The sequence below is a fragment of the Lates calcarifer genome, linkage group LG5 (assembly GCF_001640805.2).
Source record: "Lates calcarifer isolate ASB-BC8 linkage group LG5, TLL_Latcal_v3, whole genome shotgun sequence".
Lineage (NCBI taxonomy): Eukaryota > Metazoa > Chordata > Actinopteri > Centropomidae > Lates > Lates calcarifer.
In genome coordinates, this window is record NC_066837.1 from 6,808,561 (window position 1) to 6,832,919 (window position 24,359).

At 42.9% G+C, this 24,359-nt stretch overlaps 1 protein-coding gene across 1 annotated transcript in view; it reads right to left on the reverse strand.

The window, feature by feature from the left end:
• znf827 (zinc finger protein 827) overlaps positions 1-24,055 on the reverse strand; it is a 64,781-nt gene extending 40,726 nt beyond the window's left edge. Inside the window, exons 1-4 of the mRNA XM_018690882.2 lie at positions 23,622-24,055; positions 3,345-4,619; positions 886-1,058; positions 113-608 (exon numbers count right to left, since the gene is read on the reverse strand). Of these exons, the coding sequence (XP_018546398.1) occupies positions 113-608; positions 886-1,058; positions 3,345-4,619; positions 23,622-23,664 (1,987 nt within the window). The 5' untranslated portion in view covers positions 23,665-24,055. The remainder of the gene's footprint in view (positions 1-112; positions 609-885; positions 1,059-3,344; positions 4,620-23,621) is intronic.
• Between the last annotated feature and the right edge of the window lie 304 nt (positions 24,056-24,359).

The window sequence follows — 24,359 nt, forward strand, 5'->3', positions numbered from 1 at the left end:
CAATAACAGATCATCATTTTGAAATAATCATTGAAACAATTGTTAGTTGGAGTCCGAGAATGAATTGCATTACATCAAATACTGTGATAGTTAATATAAAATTAGTGCTAACCTGATAGCTTCATAAGCAGATCAGTGGCCGTCTTGGTTGTGATGTCAGGGCTGAAGAGGGAGGCTGTGGTTGGACCACTAGGACTGGATCTGACCCCGACTCCAACCCCAACTCCAGGTAGGTCCAGAGAGTTGGCGCTGCTGCTGGGACGTTCCCTGCAGATGCTAAAGGGGGAGAGCACGGACAGGTCTCTCTCCTGTGGCTCCTCCTTGATGTGGACATGATTGGAGGAAGCCTCAACCGGAGGGGACGTCTGCGGCTGAGAGTCTGAGTGCAGCGGGGACACCTCCGTCCCCCTCAGGTCCGCGGAGCCGCTGTCACCCATCAGGGAGCCCTCGCCCTCTGTGTCGGTGGTGAGCTCCTCTTTCACCTTGACGTCTGTGCGGGGGAAGTGCTGGTGGCAGCGCATGTGAAGCTTCAGGCTGAAGTGACGGGAAGAGGTGAAGGGGCAAAGTTCACACTGAAACGTCTCACCCCGGTCCTGGTGCTGATGTACCTGGAAAAGGAGGACAGGTTTAAATGTCAAATCACATCTTCTCTCTAAAAAAGACAAGATTCTGTGCTTTTTTTCAGGTATATTTATCACTGTGATTCTACTATAAACAATCAGTACTGTTTAATTATGCGATGTAGAGGATATGTTAAAATGTTAACTAAAGCATGCTTATCCTTTAATGTTAACAATTATATTCCAAGAGCCGTAATAAGCACTGATTAGAGATGATGACAAAGGGTGCAGGGTCACAAAATGAAAAATATCCATATGATCTCACCTTCATGTGGGACTTGAGATTGTCTTTGCGAGCACAGCGGAAGGGACACAGGGGACACTGGTGGCTTTTTAAGCCTGTGTGGATGACCATGTGTCTCTTCCAGTAGCTCTTGCGTTTGATGACCAGTCCGCACACAGGACACTGGAATGGTTTGCCACCATCCTCAGGAGAGCCTTGAGGGGACCACATGTCATTGTTACTATTTACAAAGAACATTAGGGAGTTTCAGAAGGTAGTCATCTAGTTTTTTTAGAGTATGGAAAAAAAAAGGTATTGTGTTGCCAAAATATACCTCAATTGCTGAAAGGAAATAAAAACCATGCCTATTCAAATTCAGACTGCAGTATTCACAGATCTGCAAGAGACAACTCCTTGCACACCTAATGTGAAAACTATCAAGGGAAATGCCAGCTGGAAGCAATGGAACAATGGAAGTAAAAACTCAAGCATGTTTTAGTATCTCGATTATTGTTGTTGGCTTCATATCCGGCATCCATTACTGTTTAATTGGTCTTATTAGAAAGAGGCATGATTGCATTACAAATTCTACAAGGGCCTGTCAGGATGGCTTCATAAGTATTCCAGCGCCGTTCCTTGAAAAACATCTGGTAATCAGTGTTTGGTGAAATTACTGTGCTCAGCCATTCATTGACCTGAGGTGTAAAACCTCGAGACTGCCTATTTGCAACAATAAACTGCCATCTGCGGCCCAACCTCTCCAAGCACAGCAGAGATCACAATGCAAAAATGACTTCTGCTTACACTAAGTTGAGGTGAGTGAAGCAGAAATAAAACAGGAGAGTGGAAATGTGTGTGTGTTTGGTACCTTTATCTTAGCACTTACCATGTCTGTTTCCTATGTAACACAGTCATGTTTTAGAAAAAGGGAATAAGCTTTCCTTATATATTATATATATATATAAAGTGCAGAACGTAACAGTGCAATACAAGTTTATAGTGGAATTGGCAGGGGACAACAATAAAACAAGACATGACAGTCAATAATCAAGGTCACATTTTTCAGTCTGGCAACCAAACAACTACCTGCATTTTTACAGCACTGCTCGACCTTGACGGCTCACGGGTTAGAGCAGACCCCCTTTTTAGCATGCAGATCACAGAATATTACATCAACCGCCTCATCTGTCTGAAGTCAATTTGATCCAGCCATTTTAGATTTGGCGGGGTTGCGACACAATCCCTCAAAAGTGCCCATCCATCTCTTTGAAAACATTCTGTTCTCCCTAAAGGCTGCTTAGTTAGAGCCTGCACTTTGAAGCTTTCTCTCTCCCTGTGCAAGAGTGAGATCTTTGTGTGCACCCTTGTTTGGGTTATATGTCTGCATCTGAGTACACACTTACAGAATGTACTGCATGGCCATTTGTGAGTAACAGGGAGAGAGCGAGCATAAGAGGGAGAGAGAAAGACAGAGTGAGAGAGTGTGCACGCATCTGTATCCAGTCAGTGGAAAGTATGATGTGTTTGGCCTTAAGTCTGCTGTGCTGATCAGTGCAGAGGGCTCTGGCGAGTGGGGGCTGAAGCCAGGAGGAGGCTGCCGAGATGGATATGGACTCCAGGGCTCCCCACTGTGCCGAGCACACACTGACGGCCCCCTTTTGGCAGCACGCACATCCGAGCACAAACGAGCTGGTCTGGGAAGGCAGTGAGGTCTCAGTCGGAACCCCCCGTTGAGCCCACAGACCATTTCCCAGACTAGAAGGCCAGCCAGGGCTGTTTTCTCTCGGCTGTGCTCTCTGCTCGGCTGACAGTTAAGCTCAGGCTACACTACACACTACTTCAGCGCCAGGGAGGTGAGAACAAAACCATTACAAAACTAGAGAAAACATGTCATGGAAGTTCAGAATTGTGCTTTCTCTGATAGTATTTTGGTGACAAGTAAACCTGCTACTCTCCCACACTATGACAGCAAAGCCATTTAATCTATTTGGCATTGTGTTTAAATTACAATATTAGGCCTAATCTATTAGCAGTAACATTTTTATTTTGCATTTCGTGGAACCAGTGATGTTTTTTCTTTGGTACATGCTGAATGGGAATAAGTATAATGATAGGGGGAAGATTTATACTGAACTTCAGGTAAATTTGTATAATTATTTTTCAAAAGAAGTGGGCATACTGAAGGAGGATGAAAACTTTCCATAAATGAAGTGCAGCTGAAATGATCTTGAAACCTCATGGTCTCACTCTTCTATGCAAACATAAGGTCATTTTATTTCATTGTAGCAAGTCTGTTTGTAACCCAATTCTGTGTTTAAAACAAGGCAACAACTGAGTGTGCTTCAGAGTTTTGTCACTGTGTCACTGAAGAGAAAACAGCTTTTAACAGGAAAAATATTCAAAAATGTCCCTATCTGTATTGGTGTGACCATTGTATAATATTAGTATGCATACAGTGATTGCTATGCATATATTACTATTTTATTGTGAATATAAATTACCTGCTTGGCTGCTAGGTTTGCCTCTGCCCTTTGGAGTAGAGGGCAAAAGCAACTCTAGGCTCTGGGTGGGTGTAGAGGGTGTGGGGGCCTTCTGGTTCTTGTCCATCAGGGGCTTCACATCCTCTTGGAGGACCCCTGCAGTCGTCAAAGGGGAACCTTCCTTCTTCTCGGCCAGCAGGTTTCCTGCTGCCCTGGCTGCCACCTCTTTGAGCAAGGCAGCAGAGGAGGTCATTGACACAAGTGAGAGAAAGGAACTTGCTGAGGCTTGGTGGTCAGGAGCAGCACTTGCCGTTGATGAGGCTTGGCTCCGCTCACTGACTTTCTTGGAAAGTGCAGCGAGGGTGGAGCTAGCTGACTGTGGGCTAAATGGAGAGTTGAAGGCATCAAAGCGCACCACATCGTCTCCTCGACCACCCCCTCCGAGGGCGGGCACTGCAGATGAGGCAGAGGTGGAGGAGGAGGAAGAAGTTGTTGAGGATGAGGCCACGGCATTCTTGTCTTGAAGAACAGCATTTGCTGCTGCTTTTAACTTCTGGATTGCAGAGTCCGGGGACAGGCTGGAGCCGCAGGGTGTGGAGCAGCTGGCCGGTGGCCACTTGTCTGCAACACCTGCCCATACAAAGCCACTGCCGTTGCTAGGAGTGACAGAGTTAAAGGGGTCAAGGGGCTCTTGCTTAATATTGGTGACTGAGGGTGCCAAGGAGGCTGGTGAGGCTGAGCCGCTGTTGTTGTTACTGGCCAGTTTTCGGGCAAGAGCACTTAACTGGTGGGCATGGTGGGAAGACGGGGAGAGGGTCAAGGGTGGGGCGAGACCAATTGGAGGAGACTCCCCTCCAGCACCTCCCCTGGATGACCGGCCCAGGAGGTCCCCAGTGTCAAGTTTCAGCGACCCAGCCTCTAGGAGGCGTCGTAGGTTACTGCTGAGGGGTTTTCCCAGGGCTCGGGACGCTGCCTCACCATACAGTGATGACACCACAGAGGAGAGTGTGTCCTGGGCCGAGAATGCACCTCCATCCAGACCAAGAAGTTCCAAAGAGGCACGATGGATGGGTGTGGGGCAACCCATTGAGCTCTCACCTCCACAGGTATCGTGGTCTGCAGACCCAGTGCTGACTCCAGGTCGTTCATCAGGAGAGGAGCCTCTGGGCAGAAGGAGCTCATCCTGGGTATCTCCATAGGATGACGACTCTGAACGTGTGTCAGAAGCATTCCCAAACCAGGCCTCCTCCTCCACAGGACCGCTGTCAGGCCCTCCTTCCTCATTGCTGTCCACATCTGGAAGAGGAGAGAAAACATACAATTTACCCCAAGAGAATGCAAATAAATGCTGTGTGAGTATTATAGCAAATATATTACAATGTTCCTATGGTGAAGTAGGCTTTATCTTCTAACTAAAAACTTGAGTATCCTGAGCAAGACTTGTGAACGTCAAACACTTATTACTAAGCGTTAAGTAGAGGGCATAGTCATAGCCTCTGGCTGGCTGCAGATGGCTTTTAACATTGGAAATTAGTATTTACTATTCACTTTTATTATTTCCCATGCTTGGTTGTCTGATCTTTCAGAGCAATTAGTGATCTGTAAAATGTGGAAGCCTAACTGGGACTACAATTTTCAACATTCATAACACAATTACCTGCCCAAACCCAAGTCAAATAGCCATTTAAAGTGCAAAAAACCACTTCAGTGCTGAGCAAGGAGACCATTAAAATGACTTCCAGCACAAATTCAACCTCTTTCTTATATAATGGCAGATTTCCAGAAGGCGCATCCAGGATGTTTGAGTAATTTAGATTTTTCTGTCCTTTTTTAACCATATTTTTCCCACCCTTGGTCTGGAAGAGTCTAGTAAAGGGGTTACCATGACAACAGGTCCTTCTGGGAGGCTAGACAGCAAAGATTAGGGTAATGGAGGTTACAGAACTAGATTAATATTCATGAGCCTGCAGATACCACCGGGGAGCCAATAAGGATAGGGTTAAGGTCACCAAGGGTCATTAATATACACTTCATGTATCAATATTCATAAGCAAAACATTACAGCTTGCCAGACAAGGGCGAACAAAGAAAAGTGAATATTCCTGATACATATTAACAAACCTCCATAAGAATATGTCAAAAGCACCCAAGCCCGGGCAAAACAAAATGTCAAAACTGACTTTTTTTCTTTTTTCCTCTTTGGGTTACTGTACACAACCTCATAAAACATCTGATAAAAAGGAGCTGGCAACTGAGAAAAACTGGGCACTCGTACAGTTGCTGAAACATTAGGCAATGAAAGCCTTATTTAAAATGTCTCACACACCAACATACGTATATCCACACACTCCAAAGCTGTCTTCACCCTCGTGACCCTGACAGAGGCCTAGAGGGTCTGCTCTCTGTTTACAGGCAAAGGCAAAATGGTTGCCAAGCAACCCAGCCCAGCAACCTGTTGGGATCATTAGAGTTGGCTGACATCTGGCCAACATGGCTCACCATGGTCCACAAAGGTGACTACAATCACATCCCACTATGACCGATACTCTCCTGCTGCAACAGATATCAAACAGAGCTTACACACTTCCCAACATCTTCTCATCTCTAACACATACACTTTCCCATCTTACATTTTACAGAAAAACACGACCAAACACTGACAGAAAATGTCAGATGCCAAAAACCAATGCAAAAGATTATGTCATGATATTGGCCTCAGGGCTTTCAAAACTGTCTAACCCATGTCTAATAGACTACACATACACAAACAAAGCAGGATGTAAGAGACTGATGAGCATACGCAGCATGCATGACCCTTCACATTTATTAATAGTTTTCTAAAGGTGAATGAAAACGCCAAAATGTGCTGATTGTGAACCCAATTTCCCATGCTCCTTGAAGCCATTTTGCCACCTGGGTAGGGTTAACAGGAATGAAAGAGTCGGAGAGGGAGAAAGCGCCAATGAGTCATGCAGGGCAGGGCTTGACCCATTTCCATGTGACATGCGAAAAGCAGAAAGAACCGCTAATGGCTGTAATGTGGTTAGAAGGAAATCACTAGATTGCTGACCCAAGGTCTCAGCTTTGAGCCTGAACTCTCTTGCTTCCTAGGTTCACTCTTAAACCCCAGGGTTAGGTGCAGCAGAACGCAACACTACACCACCAGGCTCCTGCCAGAGTGCTACAGTGCACTGATGCACTCCACTACCATGGCTTTGTGTGTCAGCGGCGAGCCACCCCCGTGGGCGGAATGACATTTCCCAAGGTCACGGTCTTCGGCCCAAGCTCTGAGGGGGCTTCGTCTGAGCTCCGTACTTGCAAGTGCTGCTGTATGCCCACCACACGCAAGGGGACAAACATATGCACGTGCGTACATGTTTAAACTACAAATACCCAGCCAGGAATGTGATTTAATGCTGAAGTCCTCCCCCACTGCGTTTTTTCTTCCAACCACTTTGCCTCCGGTGCAGTGGTTGGCTCAGCGACAGTAACTGCACCCCCCACCCCCCCTTCAGTGATGGAGGCATGAAGATACGGGACGAGGCGGCAAGCGTCTGCCACTGAAAGGGAACCATTTAGCGGTGTAATGGCGGGGATGACTTGCATGTTGAGACAAACAGCTGCAGGGTGCTCAGTAGTCTGGATCTGTTATCACTCACACGCGGGTGATTCAGTGGTGCAGCGGCAGGGGATTTTCTCTCTGAGAGATGTATAGCGCCACCACATTATAGACAAAGAGGGAGCCATAACAAGTCAAAGTGCAGGCTGAAGGTACATAAAGAGAGGGCCAAAAGGCTTCAAGACCGGCCACAATAAACTCTCTTGGACTTGACCAGAGATGTACACTGAGCAGTTAAACATATTTTGATGTAGTGCCTCTGTAACTTCCAGTGTTGGAAATCTATTTGTTGTGTTAACCTGTCACAAAAAATAGGCAGGGAGCTCACAGCCTGTAACTACAGCTAAAAACAGTTGGACATTTCAGGTAGTGGACTTGTTCATTGTTTCACCACGCAGTGCAGTCAACAATCTCCATTTGTGAACTTGGCAGGATTATTTTGGCCACGGCTTTTCTAGGTCAGTGAGGGGTGCATGTATGTGTGTGTGTGTGTGTGTGTGTGTGTGTGTGTGTGTGTGTGTGTGTGTGTATGCACATACAAGTTCAGTATAGCAAGACTTCACCTAACCTTGTCACACAGAATCATCGCTGGTAAAGGGAATAGTGTGATTTAGTGAGGAAAGAGAAGAGCAAAGGGACTGGAGTAAAGGTAGGTCAGGAGGTCACCTACCACATGACTTGTATGAGGCTGCTGACGAACATATTCCCTCTCTCTCTCTCTTTCTCACACACACACACAAAGCTACTCTGTGACTTAGCCAGGCATGAAAATTGGCCTCACTGACCCCAGGCCTGAGTAGGATAGGGGGAAAGGAGGCGGGAGGGATTGAGGAAGGAAGGGACAGATAGAGAGATGGTTAAGGGAGGGGTTGATTTGGCTGGGCAGGAAAGAAGAGGAGGCCATTAGCCGATTAAGGCTGGACGGGGGTGCATCAATACTGTGCCGATGTCAAAAGGAGAGCCATGCCCATGAGCTAATATAGCAATGAGAGAGAGGGAGTGGGAGACAGAGAGAGAGGTAGTGCAGGTCAAGGAATCACTAAAATCGCAAAGATTGCTGACCGCAAAGCCATAAAAAAAATGAGATAACATAAAAGACTGCCACAACATACCAAGACTAAAGCCATCACATTTACATCACCAAAAATGATTAGCCTCACATCGTCCCTGCTATGACTGGGAGTGTGTGATGGTAGTGTGTGTATGTGTGTGTGTTAGGGGGTGGGTTAAGGAGATCGGACGGGGGTGAGGACATAGGAAGGAAGGTGGTGAGTATGGATGTAGTGAAGAAGGAGCCGCGGCGGTAATTAAGTGTCCGGCTGGGGCCTGGCGGGGGTTGCCACGGCCGCGGGCTATGCTAATGAGCACGCCCGGCGGTCAGGACTGCCTTATTAGCGCTTGCTGGACAATATGGTGGGAGAGACGCTCTACTGGCGGGCTCACGTCTCTGCAAATGACTAACAGTCCTCCCGAGGAGGAAGGTAATTCCATTAATTGGGACACACTGGATCAGGATTGCTTCCCGTCCTTTTTCCATAATCTCTCACTTGCTTGATCTCTTTCATACCAACATGCTCTCTTTTCTTCCTGTACGTGTCTCCCCTCATCCCATTCCCTGTTTCTCCAATCTACATAACCAGAAATACAAATATCAAACATAAATAAATAATTAAAACACAGACACTCTAAATAAGTCCAGCTGGATGTGTGGGAGCTAGCAAACATATATTTTCCCCCCTTCACATGAAATTATGGGCCATCAATCTGTTAAATGCTGTTGTTCTTTTACAGGAGCAACATGATAATTGCTCCAAAGTTTATCCATCACGTTATTTCCATTAGTAAGTTGATGAAACATGACAACCAACAAGAGAATGGACAAGACACGTGATCACTGAGGCAAAATGTCATTCAATGGAGCCTGTAACTTATTTACTTATGTTGAACTCAGTAATGTAGAGGTGGCCTGTACATCTCTCCTTTAAATCAACTCTTCTCTATTAAGCAGTTTAATGGCAGTATTTTTATATACATACATACTTAAATACTGTATGTAGTCAGTTATGAGGAGGTGGTCAAGGCCTTTCCTTTCAGTGACTTGAAAACCTGACACCTATTTTTCTTCCATGCAAGAATAAACTAAACCATTAAAATCCTTCTTGCAATTAATTATGTTGACACAATGTCGTGATCCAGGGGAAGAAAAAAATCCTTCGCATATTGATCAAGGTTCATGTTAAGACATTCAAACATTATGAAAACTCAGAATCTACTCCTCTATTTCAACTCCAGCTATACCTGTTATCCTGTCCAACTAGTAGTTTGTGACAAAGACATAAAGAGCCAATCTTTTAGTTGGAATCTGAGGTGAGACAATACTCTCAGTGAGGATCAGGGTTCAGGCAGCAGGGCTATATATAATGGTGGTTGAGTCGTATTGAAATGTAGTGCAAATTACCATCTGTGTATTTTCAGCCTTGGCCTCCGTGGTTTGTGGGTACTTTGGGCGGCATGCCAGAGGTGAAACAGGAAGGAGAAGTGTTCTTGGAAGAGAATGAGACGACTGAGAGCCCCAGACCTCTGAAATTCCTCATTGCAGATGAAGTGCACTTTACCCCCTGGTTTATTTTTCCCTTCCATTTTTAGCATCTCATGTTACAAAAAAAAAAAATATCTTGCTCATAACCTCAGATGTGTCATCAAAGCTATGGGCTTAAACTGCTGGAGGGAGAGAAGTGGTATGTCTATTGCATCTTTGCAGCATAAACTGATTTTTTCATTATTAACTAAATGTTGGTCACTTTATTGTCCCACCCTGAAAAAATCCACCTGGACTTGAAGTAAGTATGCCAGTCACATCTCCAAAAATGCTTTAGACAGACCAGTATGTGACAGCTGTACATGGATTTATTTGTAGCCATGTAGCTACAAGTTCAATTGCAGGGAGTTGTGCAGTTAATGTGGTTCCTGTAGTTGTGAATAAGTTTGCCACATTCCTGAAAACCTAAAGTCAATTTCTACTGCATATACAACATCAATGCAATACAACATGCAAATGTGTGAATATGGTGTGAGACCATTACAGTAAAGACTGAACTAATCAGAAGAAGAAATAGACATACTGTATACACCATCCACCATCCATAGTTAAACAGAGAAAGCATCTCACTAAATGTTTAGGATTATCATTCTAGTGGTAATTGCCAGCTCAGGCTTGAAATCAAACTGCATTAACTGGCTAATGACACTAATTGCTGAGTGAAAACAGGCCAACATTCTCTGTCACTGTCCCAAAAACAGCATCAGAATGTTTGAAACATCCATTACACACGGTCAAATCTCATCTCCGTCTACCAATCCCCATTTCAACTGAGAGGACAAAGGGCAGTCACTTTCTAGTCACTGCACTGTATTACAAGAGACTTTCAAGGTTATGTTTGTGTATATATTATTTCTCTGTCCTCAAAAGTCTACAAAGAAATGCAAATGAAAAAGCACAATGACGCATTCATGTGCCTTCATACAGATTACATAATGAGAAATTAGTCTTGAATGTGTTGGAAGCACTGGTTGGTAGAGCACACTACCCACCAGTTCACAACTTGTGGAAAACCAGCCAGCAGATGAAAAACAAACACACCACAGGCTGCTATGAATGGTGAGAACTGTGACACACACAAAAAAGTAAAAACTTAAAAAAAAAATTTAAGAATAAACAATTATCTGTGCAATGTACTAGTCAAAAGACACTGACATGTCAGCCTCATCAAATTGAAAAGGACTTTAATATAAATTATGTTCATCTGTGGACGGGTTTGCAAAATTATTAAATTCTATCACGTTTCATTCAGAAAACTAAGGGCGTAGTTAAGGTTATACAGCCCTGGCAAATGTATGGCTTCACATTGCCACTCTTCTCTTGCCTTTGGCAGTCTCTAAACAGCGCGTCTGAAATCTTTCTTAACCTGTTTGTGCAGTTGCTTTCAGTTGAGAATGTAAAATGAAAATAGGTGACTATCACTTGGGGCAGTAACTGTGGTGACCTCTACATACCCCCCATAATAATCAGGCATTTGTTTACATGTGTCTAAAGATCATCGATGGCAGCAATACATGATGGAAATGGCTTCTGCAACATTGGATTCACCATAGGAGAGTCCAAAATATAGAGACTGTCTCACATATTCCTCTGTTTAGCCTTCAGTAGTCTGTGACAATATGCCTGAAGCAAACACTGACTGCCAATCACAGGGGTGATTGTGGGAGCCTCTGTGTATAGTGACATCCAGGACATCCCCTTCAGAATGATAAGCCAAAACATAGCAAACTGTCATCAAAACTGTCAGTGGCAGCTATCAGTCAATCAACAAATTATCAATGCATAAAATAATGAGGCAAGAATGTCAGTTTTTTGGCTAATCCAGTGACTGACAAATAGAAAGTTTTGCATTATATCAATGCAAAAATCATATAATAACATAATATCGCCATAAAATTGACAACAATATATACATCATCAAATCACATCCCTACAAGATGGCAATGATTTTTGACTCCAGAAAACATGACTATCATCAAATCAACATAACAACATAATAATCAACAAATACACAAGAGTGACTCACTTCTTGTAGTCATGGGTGAATTAGCTGCAAGTGGTCATGGATATCGTGTGAGAAATACTTAAACCAGCATACTGGTATTCCTATGACTCTGGTTTGACCAATAAACTGGCCTGGGTCAATTTCTTCCTGGCCTTGGGCCACTGAATAATCTGTACTGTCAAACTCTGTGCCAATTTTTTTTTTATTATGAATGACTTATTCACTGCTTGCAGTGTTTTAGGTAACGATGAGTCATGTTTTTTATTTCTTAAATGTGCTTTACAACGCTGGTAAATAATCTAAGGGCGACACTTTGAAAAAGGGGATGCATGTCCAAAAAAGCTGGGCACAAATCTTATCTCCAAAAGCATTTCTATGTGAAGCTCTCTATTAAGTGCATAAGAAAAGCAACAAGATAATTTCATAATCAAAGCTACAACTGTCTAACTGTGATTCATCATTATATATACTACAGTGTGGTCCAAAATTGATAAAGAACTATATATATATCATTTTAAAATTCAGTAAAAGTCATTTAAAAAGTAGTACATGTCAAAGGTCAAATGTATATTGTAGTGCTCACCCACTCACTGGCACATCATTTACTGGTTTGTTGGTAAGTGCAGATATTGGTATAATTTTAGAATAAAACAAATTCTCATGGATTAAGAAAATGAATGGGGGCCACAGATTTTCACCCAAGGAGTGTAAGGAAATAACCCTGAAATAGAAATAGAGCAGGTTGGGGTCTTCAACAGCGAGGTGTCAGTAAGAAGTATTCTTCCAGGAGCGTAAATCTAATCCCAACATTTGAAACTGCTGACCATTTGATACTACTGAGCCAAACTTATTTAAATATTTTCATGTTTCATTTTATCTATTATTAATTTCCATTGCTAGTCCACTTTAAGTATTCCTCTGGGTGAGGTTTAACTGCTTTATTTTAACATTGCTTGTGAGATAAAGACACAATACAATATTGCTTTAATTTCAATCCAAATATTGTCTTTCCAAAATTTGTAATAATTTGCATTGCTACCATGAGTCATATTATATCGCTCCAATTATTGTGGATAAAAGCCAGATGCCAAGTCTCTTTGTATCCAGCCAAAACACAATCCTTTCATTTTTTAAAGAGCAGCAGGCTATTCTGAAGGATGCTGTTGAGAGGACATATTCCCTTGTAGAGATGGCTGACCTAACTGACCTAATTACTGAAAAGAAATACAAAAACCACACATAGACATAGGAATCCATGTATAATTGCAGCTGATGCACATCATCTACATGCATGTAGTAGACACTTTAATAAGTAAATATGAGAAAGTTCCCCTTCCAATAAGACCTGTGAGGTTTAAAAAAATAATTGGCTTTTGTAGAATTTCCAATAAATGCCTTAAAGTTAGGGGGGAAATTAATTCATAGGCTCACTAATGCACAGGGCTGAATACCCGTGTGGTGTCTAAACACTTTACATCACAGACCAATCTCTTGATTCTGTGAGAAAGAGCTGCTCATATTCATAAAGACTTCTCCCATTGTGTCTCATAGGGATAGGCATATGTGGGTGGCATCCTTCTTTGTGAAACGAACACAGGCAAACACATGCAGCACATTTTAACAGACCACATATGGTAGAAATAAAAACTTTAGCTGATACATGCACATGTGTGAAAAATAAAAGAAATTGTGCCTATGACATATTTGTGCTTACAGAAGCACAAATGTATTTAAGATTGTAACCAAAACATGTAATTCCAATGAATTCTTGTGCTAGTTTACTTAACATGTACTTGGTAGCATTACATTTTGATTGAAATAACCAGATCAATTAGCTGTGCTGCAGTGGTTGCCTAACGGGGAATCACATACACTGTGTTTCCTACACACTGACACAGTAACATCCAAAAGACAACATGGTATTCAGCAGTTTTTTATAGCTACTAGACATAACAGTAATATTTTTCAGTGCTTATTTACTTTTCACATTTTTATCTTTTCAAATACTGAGTAATTAACATGTCCCCTCTTCAACAGGCATAACTCCCTCGTGTATTTGCTTTGTATCAGGCAAAACTGTCATGAATACAGCTCAGATTATCATTTCATGTGGTTTTGAAAACTACTAATTATAAGCCACTTGACACACTAGTGAGATCAATTTTTCTTCCAGTTGACAAAGTAACCTCATTCAACCAAGATGTGGCCGTCGCGCTAGCATTCTCAAGAAGACAGGGTACATTCTTTAAAACAAGTGCGAAAAGAACAGGCCATCACCCTGCTGCGTAGTTTTCTGGCATACTGAAGCTCCTCACAGAGGTGATTGTGAGGCTGTGGAAGAGAAGTGAGAGAGAGTAGGAGGGTGGAAGGTGGGAGTGTGTACAGCGTCCATGTATTGTTTGTAAATCACCCTACTGGCAAAAGGGACACTCGGTTCTATAGCAGCCAGTCCACCCAGGGATACAAAGCAAGGTCCGGTGGGAGGTGGGGGGAGAGTGAGAGATAATTCTATATGTGCATGTATGTATGTAAGGGGACAGTGTGTTAGAGCGGCGGAGGCAGTGTCTTTTAGAGACGCTCAGAAAGGACGGCAGGGGAGAATGAGCGGAGGAGCGATGAAGATGGGGGGGGGGTTTCTTGAGAATTGAAGAGGAGGGGAAGGGGTGCTTTTTTTATGGTGGTATTGGTTTGACGGCTGTTTGGCAGAGGCGCCCAAGGCAGTGCCTGCTTGGATTTTAGCCTGTCACTTAGGACAGGGACACTAATCAGGATTGGTCCCGGTCCCTACCCCAGGAAAGGGGGAGCACTTTCAGGCCATTATTTAAAAAAAAGGAAAAAGAAGGAGCAAGAGAGGGAGAAGAATTGCTGTGGCACAGCAGGAAATGCTAACCGCTAACCTCATTTACATGCAGGTCCAGGGAGAATGGGGGGAGAGCTTATTCCGTTTCCAATCTCCATGTTAAATGCTGGCCAGGGCAGCTGATGGGAATGAGAGGCATTGTTCGCCCCATGCTGCTCTTTCCTTCTCTGTTATACCAATACCTGCCTCGCTTTCTTCAAGGTTTAAAAAGGAGACATTGCCTCAGTAATTTCAATCTCAACCTGAAATCTATATGAACCTGACATGCTATGTATGTGGCTGTTTACTTTGTGCAGACAGGGTACTGCAACCAACCCTCATAGGTCTATCTGTTCTGTCATAACCAGGTTGTGACCTGAGGCTGCCGCATTCAAAGCCATCCTTCACCCACTGAGTCTGTTCTGTGGCATAATGATTGCTATGACAACCATCACTTAAAGCCACGGGTAGGTGGAGGAGAGATGTCAGCTTCTCGTCTACTCTTCTGATGATCTCATTTCTGGCTGGCAGGTACAACAAGGTCAAACCACTGAAACTGGAAAAGTGGCTGCTTGCTACATGCAAATGACAGAACTGAGTTTCCAAACAATTACACTGCCCTGTCCAAATCGACATGGGGCTAAGCTCTGAGAACCACAAGGTGGGGGATAAAAAAAATAAAAATCAGGGGAGTCAGAGAATGAGATGTAGAGGGAGAGGATGGCTGTCTTTGGCCAGCTATGAGCACAAAGTCTGGCTGTGCGTGCCAAATGAGGTTTTTAAACGGTTTTTCTGGGAGGATTTGTGCTAATCTAGAAAACCTTCTGGAGGAAGTGCAAATACATCTGCCGCTGACCACTCCCCTGTAGAGTACGAGGGATTAATGACATGGCAATCTGAACCAACATGGCCACCATTCAAAACACTCGTGGGGAGTGGGAACATACGGGCAATCATGAGCTTTTTGAGTAGCTTGCTACCTACATTGATTCATTCATTATGCTCCACTGCTAATTTGTCCAGCTTCATTTGTTTCTATTTATGGTTATGGCTCTTAGAGGTAACATAGGCTACAGGGCTCCTCGCACACAGAATGAAATATCCACTGATTAGCTAATTTTCATTAGCATCACAAAAAAATCAAGTGGCCTAATGACCAATTACCCTTGGTAAACAATGAAAGAATGGGACTGGAGTCACATTGCTCTTTTAATGCTATGACTACATTGTGCAAATGGGGAAGCCTCTGCTACAACACTGAATTAGTCTAGATGCTCACCTGCATTTCCAGCATCATAAATAACCTCACACCACACTGACAATGGCTTTCTCAGAGATGACATCACATCAATGATTTTAACTTCTCAAGATTTTTGTCCAGCAGCCAAACACTTCCACTCTCCTTTTAGAGGTGATATATTGTTTCCCTAGAGAGCTGTCACTGCCTTATGGTCCTGCTATCCTGTGTCTGTAGCAGCCCCCCTCCCTCGCTGTACTTTTAATCTCCCTATAAAACTGATCCTACGTCCCAGAAAGCTGCAGACACACAGCTGTTAGCCCGGCTAGTTAAAGACATTAGCCTGTGCCTTGCTCTTGACTGCCTAAATGTGCAATGTGGAAACACTTCCACACCAAGAGGAGAGTGGGGTTAGCCTGGCTGGTGCACCAAAGGCTAACTAGAGTCAGGCTGTGCTTGAGAGAGACAACGTCTATGTGCATGTGTAAGAGGCCTCCTGCCCTCCTCTACCCACACAGGAAGTGAGGTCATCTCATAGCACTGTGCTGTGCAGAGTGCATTCAGCGAGGGCGACAAAGATCAACGTGCTGGCCAGAAGCCATTTTAAGCCCCTTAGAAAAATATACATATGCTGATGACCTAGTCTGTATTACTATGTTTTCGATAAGCAGCTTTATGGAAAGTCAGTGTATAATATTCTACAACAGTAAGTTTATGAGGACAGTCCAAATGCAATAATCAATGCAGAATCCATAGCCAAAAAGCTAAAATCAGATACCACCTCATGCCAAAAAAAGCTTCCCAATTTCATGAACTAGTTAAAGATATACCACATGCTCCAAAATTTCTTCACAGCCCACAGGCAATCGTCTTTATTCTAAGACAATTGAGGAAGTTCTTTATCTCTCTACAATGTAATTTTAGTGTCTTTCTAGGAGTGAAACGTGAGATAGAGTCCAGCAATAAATCACATCCCTGTTTAGAGCGGGCGTCTGGCACGACTGGCCGGCTTCAGCTCCCCAGACCACCACCTCCTCCACCGCCGCCGCCTCCTCCTCCTCCTCCTCTCCTCTCATGCTCTCCATCCCTCATGCCTGTTAAAGGCTTGTCCTGCAGGGCCTGGATGCACTTGTGTGGTACAACAACAGAGAAACCGCCCAAAGCTCTTAACAGCTCTTCCTCTCCACTTCCTCCCTCCCTCCATCTCCACTGCTACCACCACCAGCTCCTCTCTCCCTCTCCACTCTGCTCTGTCTTTCCCAGCTGCACCGGCGAGCTGTTCCGTATGAACTGCTGCCAGCTGAAAGCCTGCTACTCCTGTGAGATTGCTATTACTCAGTGCAAGCAGGGCTCTGCGTAGCCAAAGGGCTGCTCTCCGAGCTGTAGATCTCCATGTTGTGACTTGTCAACACGGGAAAAATCGTTACCAAGGCTGAGGCACTTCCATTCCACACAGAGGGGGTTCTGATTGAGACCAGGCAGACAGGCAGGTACTGTACTGGAGGTATTAGGACAACTACTGTTAGCTGACTTTGTGCTGCAGAGGATACTCTGCTCAGAGAAAGCACTTTGAAATTATTAGATAACAGGTATTTTTTATAGTGAATTCCAACTTAAGTCATTGAGACTGAATTAAGCAATTTATAAACAGATGTTTTCATTTGTGATTCAACATTTTAAAAAAGGTTACCATTTCACTTTTTTTATGTTACAATTTGAACTAAACTGGTGTATGGTATCAGAATGTATTTTTAAAGATTTCAGCAGACTGGCACCGACCATACCAATGATAAAGTATGAATATATTTACTTCTTTATTATTCATTAAATAACCTAAACCTAATGGGATAAATATTTACTGTTTGCAGCTGCACACTTACATAAACCCAAGTTAACAAAATAATGTTTGAAATCTGGCAAAAGTTGAAAAAAGTACAAATAAGCATCTTTAATACAAAGATACAATCACATTTCAGCTGGTTCTCAAGAAATATCCAAGCTCAACACCCAAGCCAGGATAAATGAAACCTTCCGAGAATAACTCCCACTGTAAATAAGTGTTGTTATGTGCCATAATTACGCATGACAATCAAATACCTATATTGAAAGAGGTCAAAACGACATTATTCTTCTTTCAATAAAAGACGCTTAGTCCCTTTTTTGTTGCCATTAAATAAGTGGTCAACTTTGGGTAAGCTACTTTAGACTTCTGAGACACAGCCTGTCTCTACTTGCATATACAAACGCTTTATCAGCTCTTCTGCTGAAAATGTATTTGTGTTACTAAATTATTAAAACTCTCAGGTCTCCTTCCAGTGACTTCAAATATTTTCTAATAAAGAAAATTTGTTGTTTAGGACAAGATGAGAGCAACACTTAAGTGATGCAGTGGTATGCAAAATTCAGAGTTTAATATGTACCACAGTTTTAAGGCCAAGGTTACGCATGTTTTCAGTACAGAGAGAAAACAAAGATGTGGGCTTTAATTCATAATTAGGTGGGCATAACTGTTTTTTAAAAATACTGAACTGTATGTGTGTTTTTTTAATAAACAAAAATAGGTGAAAAATGGGTGAAACTGTGGACACTCTGCTCTGAAACTAACATAACAAGCCTTACTCTCAACATTAGAAATTAAGTCACACAAAGATTTGCACACAGCCAATAAGCTAAATATATTACTACTACTCCAACTTAATTATGATACCAGGTGTATGTGAAGGGACATTATAGTAGGATCTTTGATCATATGTGTGAATCCCATATTCTGTCATGGTCCCATATTCACATCGATAGACACTGGCATTTGTTATCATTACAGCCATGTTCAAATATGCAGCAGGAGGTGGCTAAAACAGCACTTGGAAAAGGACTTAAAACCAAGTTAAATGACTTTGCTATACTTGTTTTTTTATACTATGCCTATTTGCAGAGACATAACTTACAATAACTTGGTCTGAACAATGTAGGCACACAGATTTTGTCTGATCCACCACTCATGGCCCTGTGATGCATTAAATTACTATGAATCCACACTGCTCCTAAACAGGGGAGCTAAATAATAAGTGAGGGTCTTTTAAGCTCATATTCAAGATTATACTGACTTAACTGACAGGCATACTTTAGTTAACAGTCAACAATCAAAATACTAACAAAGCTTTCCGTGTGCCAAGACAAAGAGCGCATTTATTCACTGGTGAGGGTACCGTTACTAACCTGACAAAAACTACCAACTGAAACGAACACAGCTGTGCATCCTCGCTGTCACTGTCCTATGCATGGGTAGGGGCCTTAAAAAATGGGTATGACAATTATTAAATGACAAATTCAAATTTAACCAAAACTTACCAAAAATAAATGTGACACTTGCCAGCAAATAAGGGTCTGCAATGATATTGAAGAGAATTACTAAATAGCATTAACTTAGAGCCACTATAAAGTACGTAAAACACAAATTCAAATGAATTATTCAATGGCAACGTGAAAGAAGTTATTTTGAGAACATTCTTATTTCACGTTATTCTTGGGTAACATTCAGACCCACAAAGAGGTTAAAAGACATTTATTTTTAAGTTGTATAAAGCCTGAAATGTATCACTGACATGATAATAAAGCAGCCTGCTGCCTATGTGCCTTGCCAATTGTCTAAAGTAGCAAATAAGGTTAACATTCGTGTATGTTAGTCAAGTATTGATCCACACCCCGAGGCTTAGCTACTTCTTTGAAACCTGGCCCATTAAACCATGCCCAGCTAACTGTTTATTCACATCAGTCTCAGTGTTGTCTGGTAATATCAAGTAAAACACAAAAAGCCAGAGTCTAGTTTGTCCACTGAATATGAATGTTCACTGAGAGCAGGTTTTCATGCTCTCTATGACAGTGTACTGTGAGTGAAGTATCCACCACCTTTCCCCTGCCCTTTAATTCATTTCTAAGTTAAAGCCTGTGTATCATTATTCGCTTGAGCTCCACTCACCCGACACTGCCAGAGCACCCAAGCCCCATCAACTTGAGGGGGGGACGTGGCGGTGGTGGTGAGGGGGGTGGGGGGTGGGTTCTTGGCAGAAATTCCCCCACAAATTTTATGCCAAGAGCGAAATGGAAACCTCCCCTCATTTTCCTTTCCCCTTAATCCAATGTTTTCAAGCCCCAGCCCCACCAAGGTCATTATAATCATAGCAAGTGGAAGAGAGCCAGTGACCCGCCATTACGGTAAGGTAGAGAGCCACCCAGTCAGTCAGCTATTAGCTGACGAAGAGGAGCAGAATTCGGTCTAGAAATGTTTCAAATCTCTCCATTTCAAATGCAGATAACCAGGAGAAGAGGGAGAAGAATACAGGTGTTCCTCCTAATACACAGTTCAGTTCATGCTCTTTGTGATATGGACCGTCTCTCAGTCTCACCCACTTACATTAAAAGAATATGAGACACGTTAAGGGGACTTGTTTGATCTGATGACAACACAACGTATAATATGTACATTTTGGCAGAGATTGTGCCAAAACAATGGTGAATATTTAGGCCTATTCTGACTAACTTACTAACATTTTTGAAATCACAAAGGGACATGCACAAAATATGAGACCTAATAAACATTTTAACCAACCCTAACTTTTAAGAGAGCGTAATAAGGCAGCAAAATTACACAAACAATAACTCCCTGCAAGGTCATAAAGAATGGGAGTTTTCATTGTGGCACCAAAGGTCATGTTTACTTGTCAGAGTGAAGGCGCCATACTGTACTGTGACCTCCATAGCCGGCTTATGTACCCACAGACACACAACACACAAACACAAACACACACACACACACACACAGAAGGGTTGCCTGTTCACTTTCACATGTGCGTGCCGTGCACACACACTTAAAGAATAGTCTCCTCTCACAAGCTGTGCCACAGACAATAGGACAGTGCACACTGGGCTACACAACCCATATATCTGGGTCTGTGCTAAGATAAAGCACCTCCAGCATTAAAGCCAGTGTATTAGCTTGCCCTTTTTCACCACAGATGAAGAGATTTGAAGCTCGATATTGTGCTTGTTGGCTGGCACACCACCAGGGTGTTGTTGGCTGAATAATGAAAACACACAGACTGACAGCGAATGGCATGAGGTGACACTTCCATTCTTGAGTGGGAAGATCCAAAACAAAGCGCAAAAAGCTTCTGACAAATTCATACTTTTCTTTGACAGTTTGTTGACTGAGGAGGGAAACAACTCCTAAATCAGAAAAGGCTTTCATTTAAACCCAGGAACACAGGCACAGCAGTGCTCCAGTACAGTGCCTACACAGGAGTACATGATTTCAGATACGTGGGTGAGGAGTATTTCTGTTGCAGACCAATTACGAAGCAACTTAATTGAAAGGTTGACATGGGCTCACTTTGGTTTTCATGTCCAAAAGATGGAAAATATTGGACTTCATGTTTGACTGATCTAGACTGTAGAATAATGACGCTGTGCCAAATACATCTTTCACCCCTTCAACTGTGTAGCTTTTGAAACACGAGTTGTCCAAAATCAAGATGCTTTAGCAAACACACCACATGCATTTTCAATTTAAAAATTTTTTAAAAATATAATCAAAGTATGCCCTTAAATATTTTTGTCATTATAATGCAGAACTTCTTTTTTAAAAGAAAATCCTACTTGTGAAAATTAATCTCCAGGGTACATTTGGAAGTTGTAATGGACAATCAACTGTTATTACCCGAGGTGGCAACTAGGTGCTAAAACATGTTTTTATGTTCTGCTTCACAAATAACATGCAATCGGTATGAATTCTGCTACATTTTGTGACCACTGACTCATATCATAAAAATATTCAAAACCTATTAATATACATGTGTCCCTGTTAACAGAGTGACATGTCATAAAATCCTACACAATGAGTCACTCCAATTGACCAAAACCAGACACTATCTTATTCCGAGGATAAATGACAACTTATCAAAGTATCCATACTGTATTCATAGACTAATTCTACAGGAGTGTGCAGACATGCCGGGAATAGTTTTAAAGAGTAAATCACTCACAAACAGAGTAGATGAATGTCACTAATTAAGAAGGGAAATTCAGGAGCGCACACCTTGTTTCTGGCACTGTAATAAAAAGCTACTGCTTGCATTTCATGATTTCACTGTACACTAAATACACTCCTTAAACACAGCCTTTGGTGAACGATGAGGAAAACTCAAAGAGCGGACAAGCGCCTAAAAAGAAAAAAACCTTGATATGCACTGTGTTAGTGAAAGGGCTGCAATGGGTTATATTCGGTTATATATCATGACCCTGCTCTGTGCAGTAGACCATGTGGCTTGCATATTCCTTATGCAGCATATCAGTGAGGGCTCACTGTCCAAATATCTCCCTGTCACTCAGTCAGTCTTACACACACACACACACACACACACACACACACACACACACACACAGATACACTCACAGTCACTCACTGCACCCACTGTCACCCAGTCTCCACCTCTATGCCTCCCAGCAAACCTCTGCAATTTCCCAAGTTCAAGCCTAGGTCAAACACCTGAGCAGTTGTAGATGTAGATCAGTGGATCTAACCACTTAAAAAAAAAACAGCATTTGTGTATATTTTACGAAGCTACAGGAATCACTGATGTACATTTGATTTAATGTGTCAGAAATGTTAGACCAGTGACAGGTGCAGGACCTCATTCATTCCTCAAAGCCTTGGACACTGAAAGAGGACTATATGTCAGTAAACTAAGTAAAAGAAACCACTTAAAGTGTCTTTAGATCATGGCTGGTAATTCTGAACAGCTGGCATGGTCTGACATTTAAAAAATGAAGAAGACAGTGTCATAAGATAAATGTATCAAGCCATCATTGATTTAAAGATGAATCACTCAATTATTCATTACATTTGCATACCAATGTGACTAACTGAGCTGCTTGCTTACGCATGTATTGAGCAGAGATGATCAAGAGCAAGAAAAAAAATGTCACTCTCGGATAATTCCTTTAATAATCTCTGTCATTGCCCACTACCATCTAAGCAATCCTCTAGCGGTCGGAGTGTGTTACTGCAGCTTTTCATTATCTGGACTGATAAAGGCACAATACTGAACATCCAAGATACGGAGGGTCAAATGTACAAAAGTAAACCAACCTCCTACCAAAATCAACAACACGGGAATTGAAATGGGTTTCTGCTGCGAGTCAACGTTATTTTAAGGAACGTAGTAGCGCAAAACTGTCGTTTCCCTTTTCTAACCGCGTTATTGATCGTAGTCTGTCTGCAATGAATGGCTGCAAAGGGAAGGGGGGAAAAACCCTGAACTTCAGGTGACCGACCATGGCTCTGACATAGCCTGCATGCAGACTGGGAGGGGTAGAAAAAATACATTGGCTTGAGGGAAAAAAAAGAAAAAGGAAAAACCTCTTCACACTTTTTTAAAGTCGACGACAAACAAGCGCGAACAAATTCGGTTCCGCGATTTGGAGCAGCAAAAACTACGAGGTGAAAGTTGGACGTTTTATTGCCGAGGAAATGAAGTTTACCGAGCGTTGCTAGATAGCGCTATTGCTAACTAGGAACACTAGGGTATGGGTAGCCAGACTCTGGCTTGTCTGATCCGACTGACCCTTCATTTTATTGCGGCCAGACTCCCAGATCCTCCCCTTTCTACCCGAAAAGCGACCTAGCAGAGGCGAACCCCTTAACCGAAAACGCTCGGCCGTTATTCCCTCACACACACAACCGACACATATGCCAACTGACCGCAACCTTTAGCGGAACCGGACCTTTATCGATTATACTCTTAATAAAGCCACGTATCATTTATCCACTCACTGCCCTAGCTAACGTTACCCATCGCCAACAACATGGCTGCCTCGCTCGGACCTAAAAAGGGAGAAATAACCTACGCCGAGTCTTTTGTCTGTTTCACCTCTTTAACCCTAAACTACTGCGCAAAACACACGGAGAGCCGTTAAAATTGCACAAATCGAGTGAACGACTTACGTGAAGGCAGGCGCTTGGGTTGCTCCTGCTTCCTCCTTGGCATTTTCCCCCGTTTTTAATCACATTCTCGTCCTTGTTTAGGGATAAGAAGAAAAAAGGTTTTTCCCATTGAGACTGGAGGCGCCAGTGATGGCAGGGACTTGGTCGTGCACCTGGCTTTGCTCGGTTTAAAGTGTATTGTTGGGGAATGGGAACACAGGCGGAGGAGGTGCCGCTGTTGTTGTTGCCGTGTCTTGACTATGGCTGCTCTCGGTGCAAGTGTGTCTCCGAGCCCCTAACTAACACTAATGCAGGGATCAAAGGGCAGCAACAGCAGAGCAGACACACGCGCGCACGCACGCACACACACACACACACACTCACTCACTCACACACATTCACACGCTCTCTCTCTCTCACTCACTCACTCACTCACACACGCGCGCACGCGCGCACACACACACACACACACTCACGCACACACTCACACACACTATTGCGTGCACGCACACATTCGAGGAGCTCGCCCCCGAGAGCAGCGTACGGACAAGGTGCCCCCAAGCTTTCAGGGTGTATTGCTGAAAAGAAAATGTATTAGAAAAAAGCAAAAGAGGGTATAATTCAACAGAGACACCATATTGATGGAGTCGAATTACATTAGCGGAATCCATTTAATTTCCCTCAATAATTCTGATGATAATAATAAAATAGTGAGTGACGATAGTAATTTATGCGAATGATGCACACGTGAATGTACAT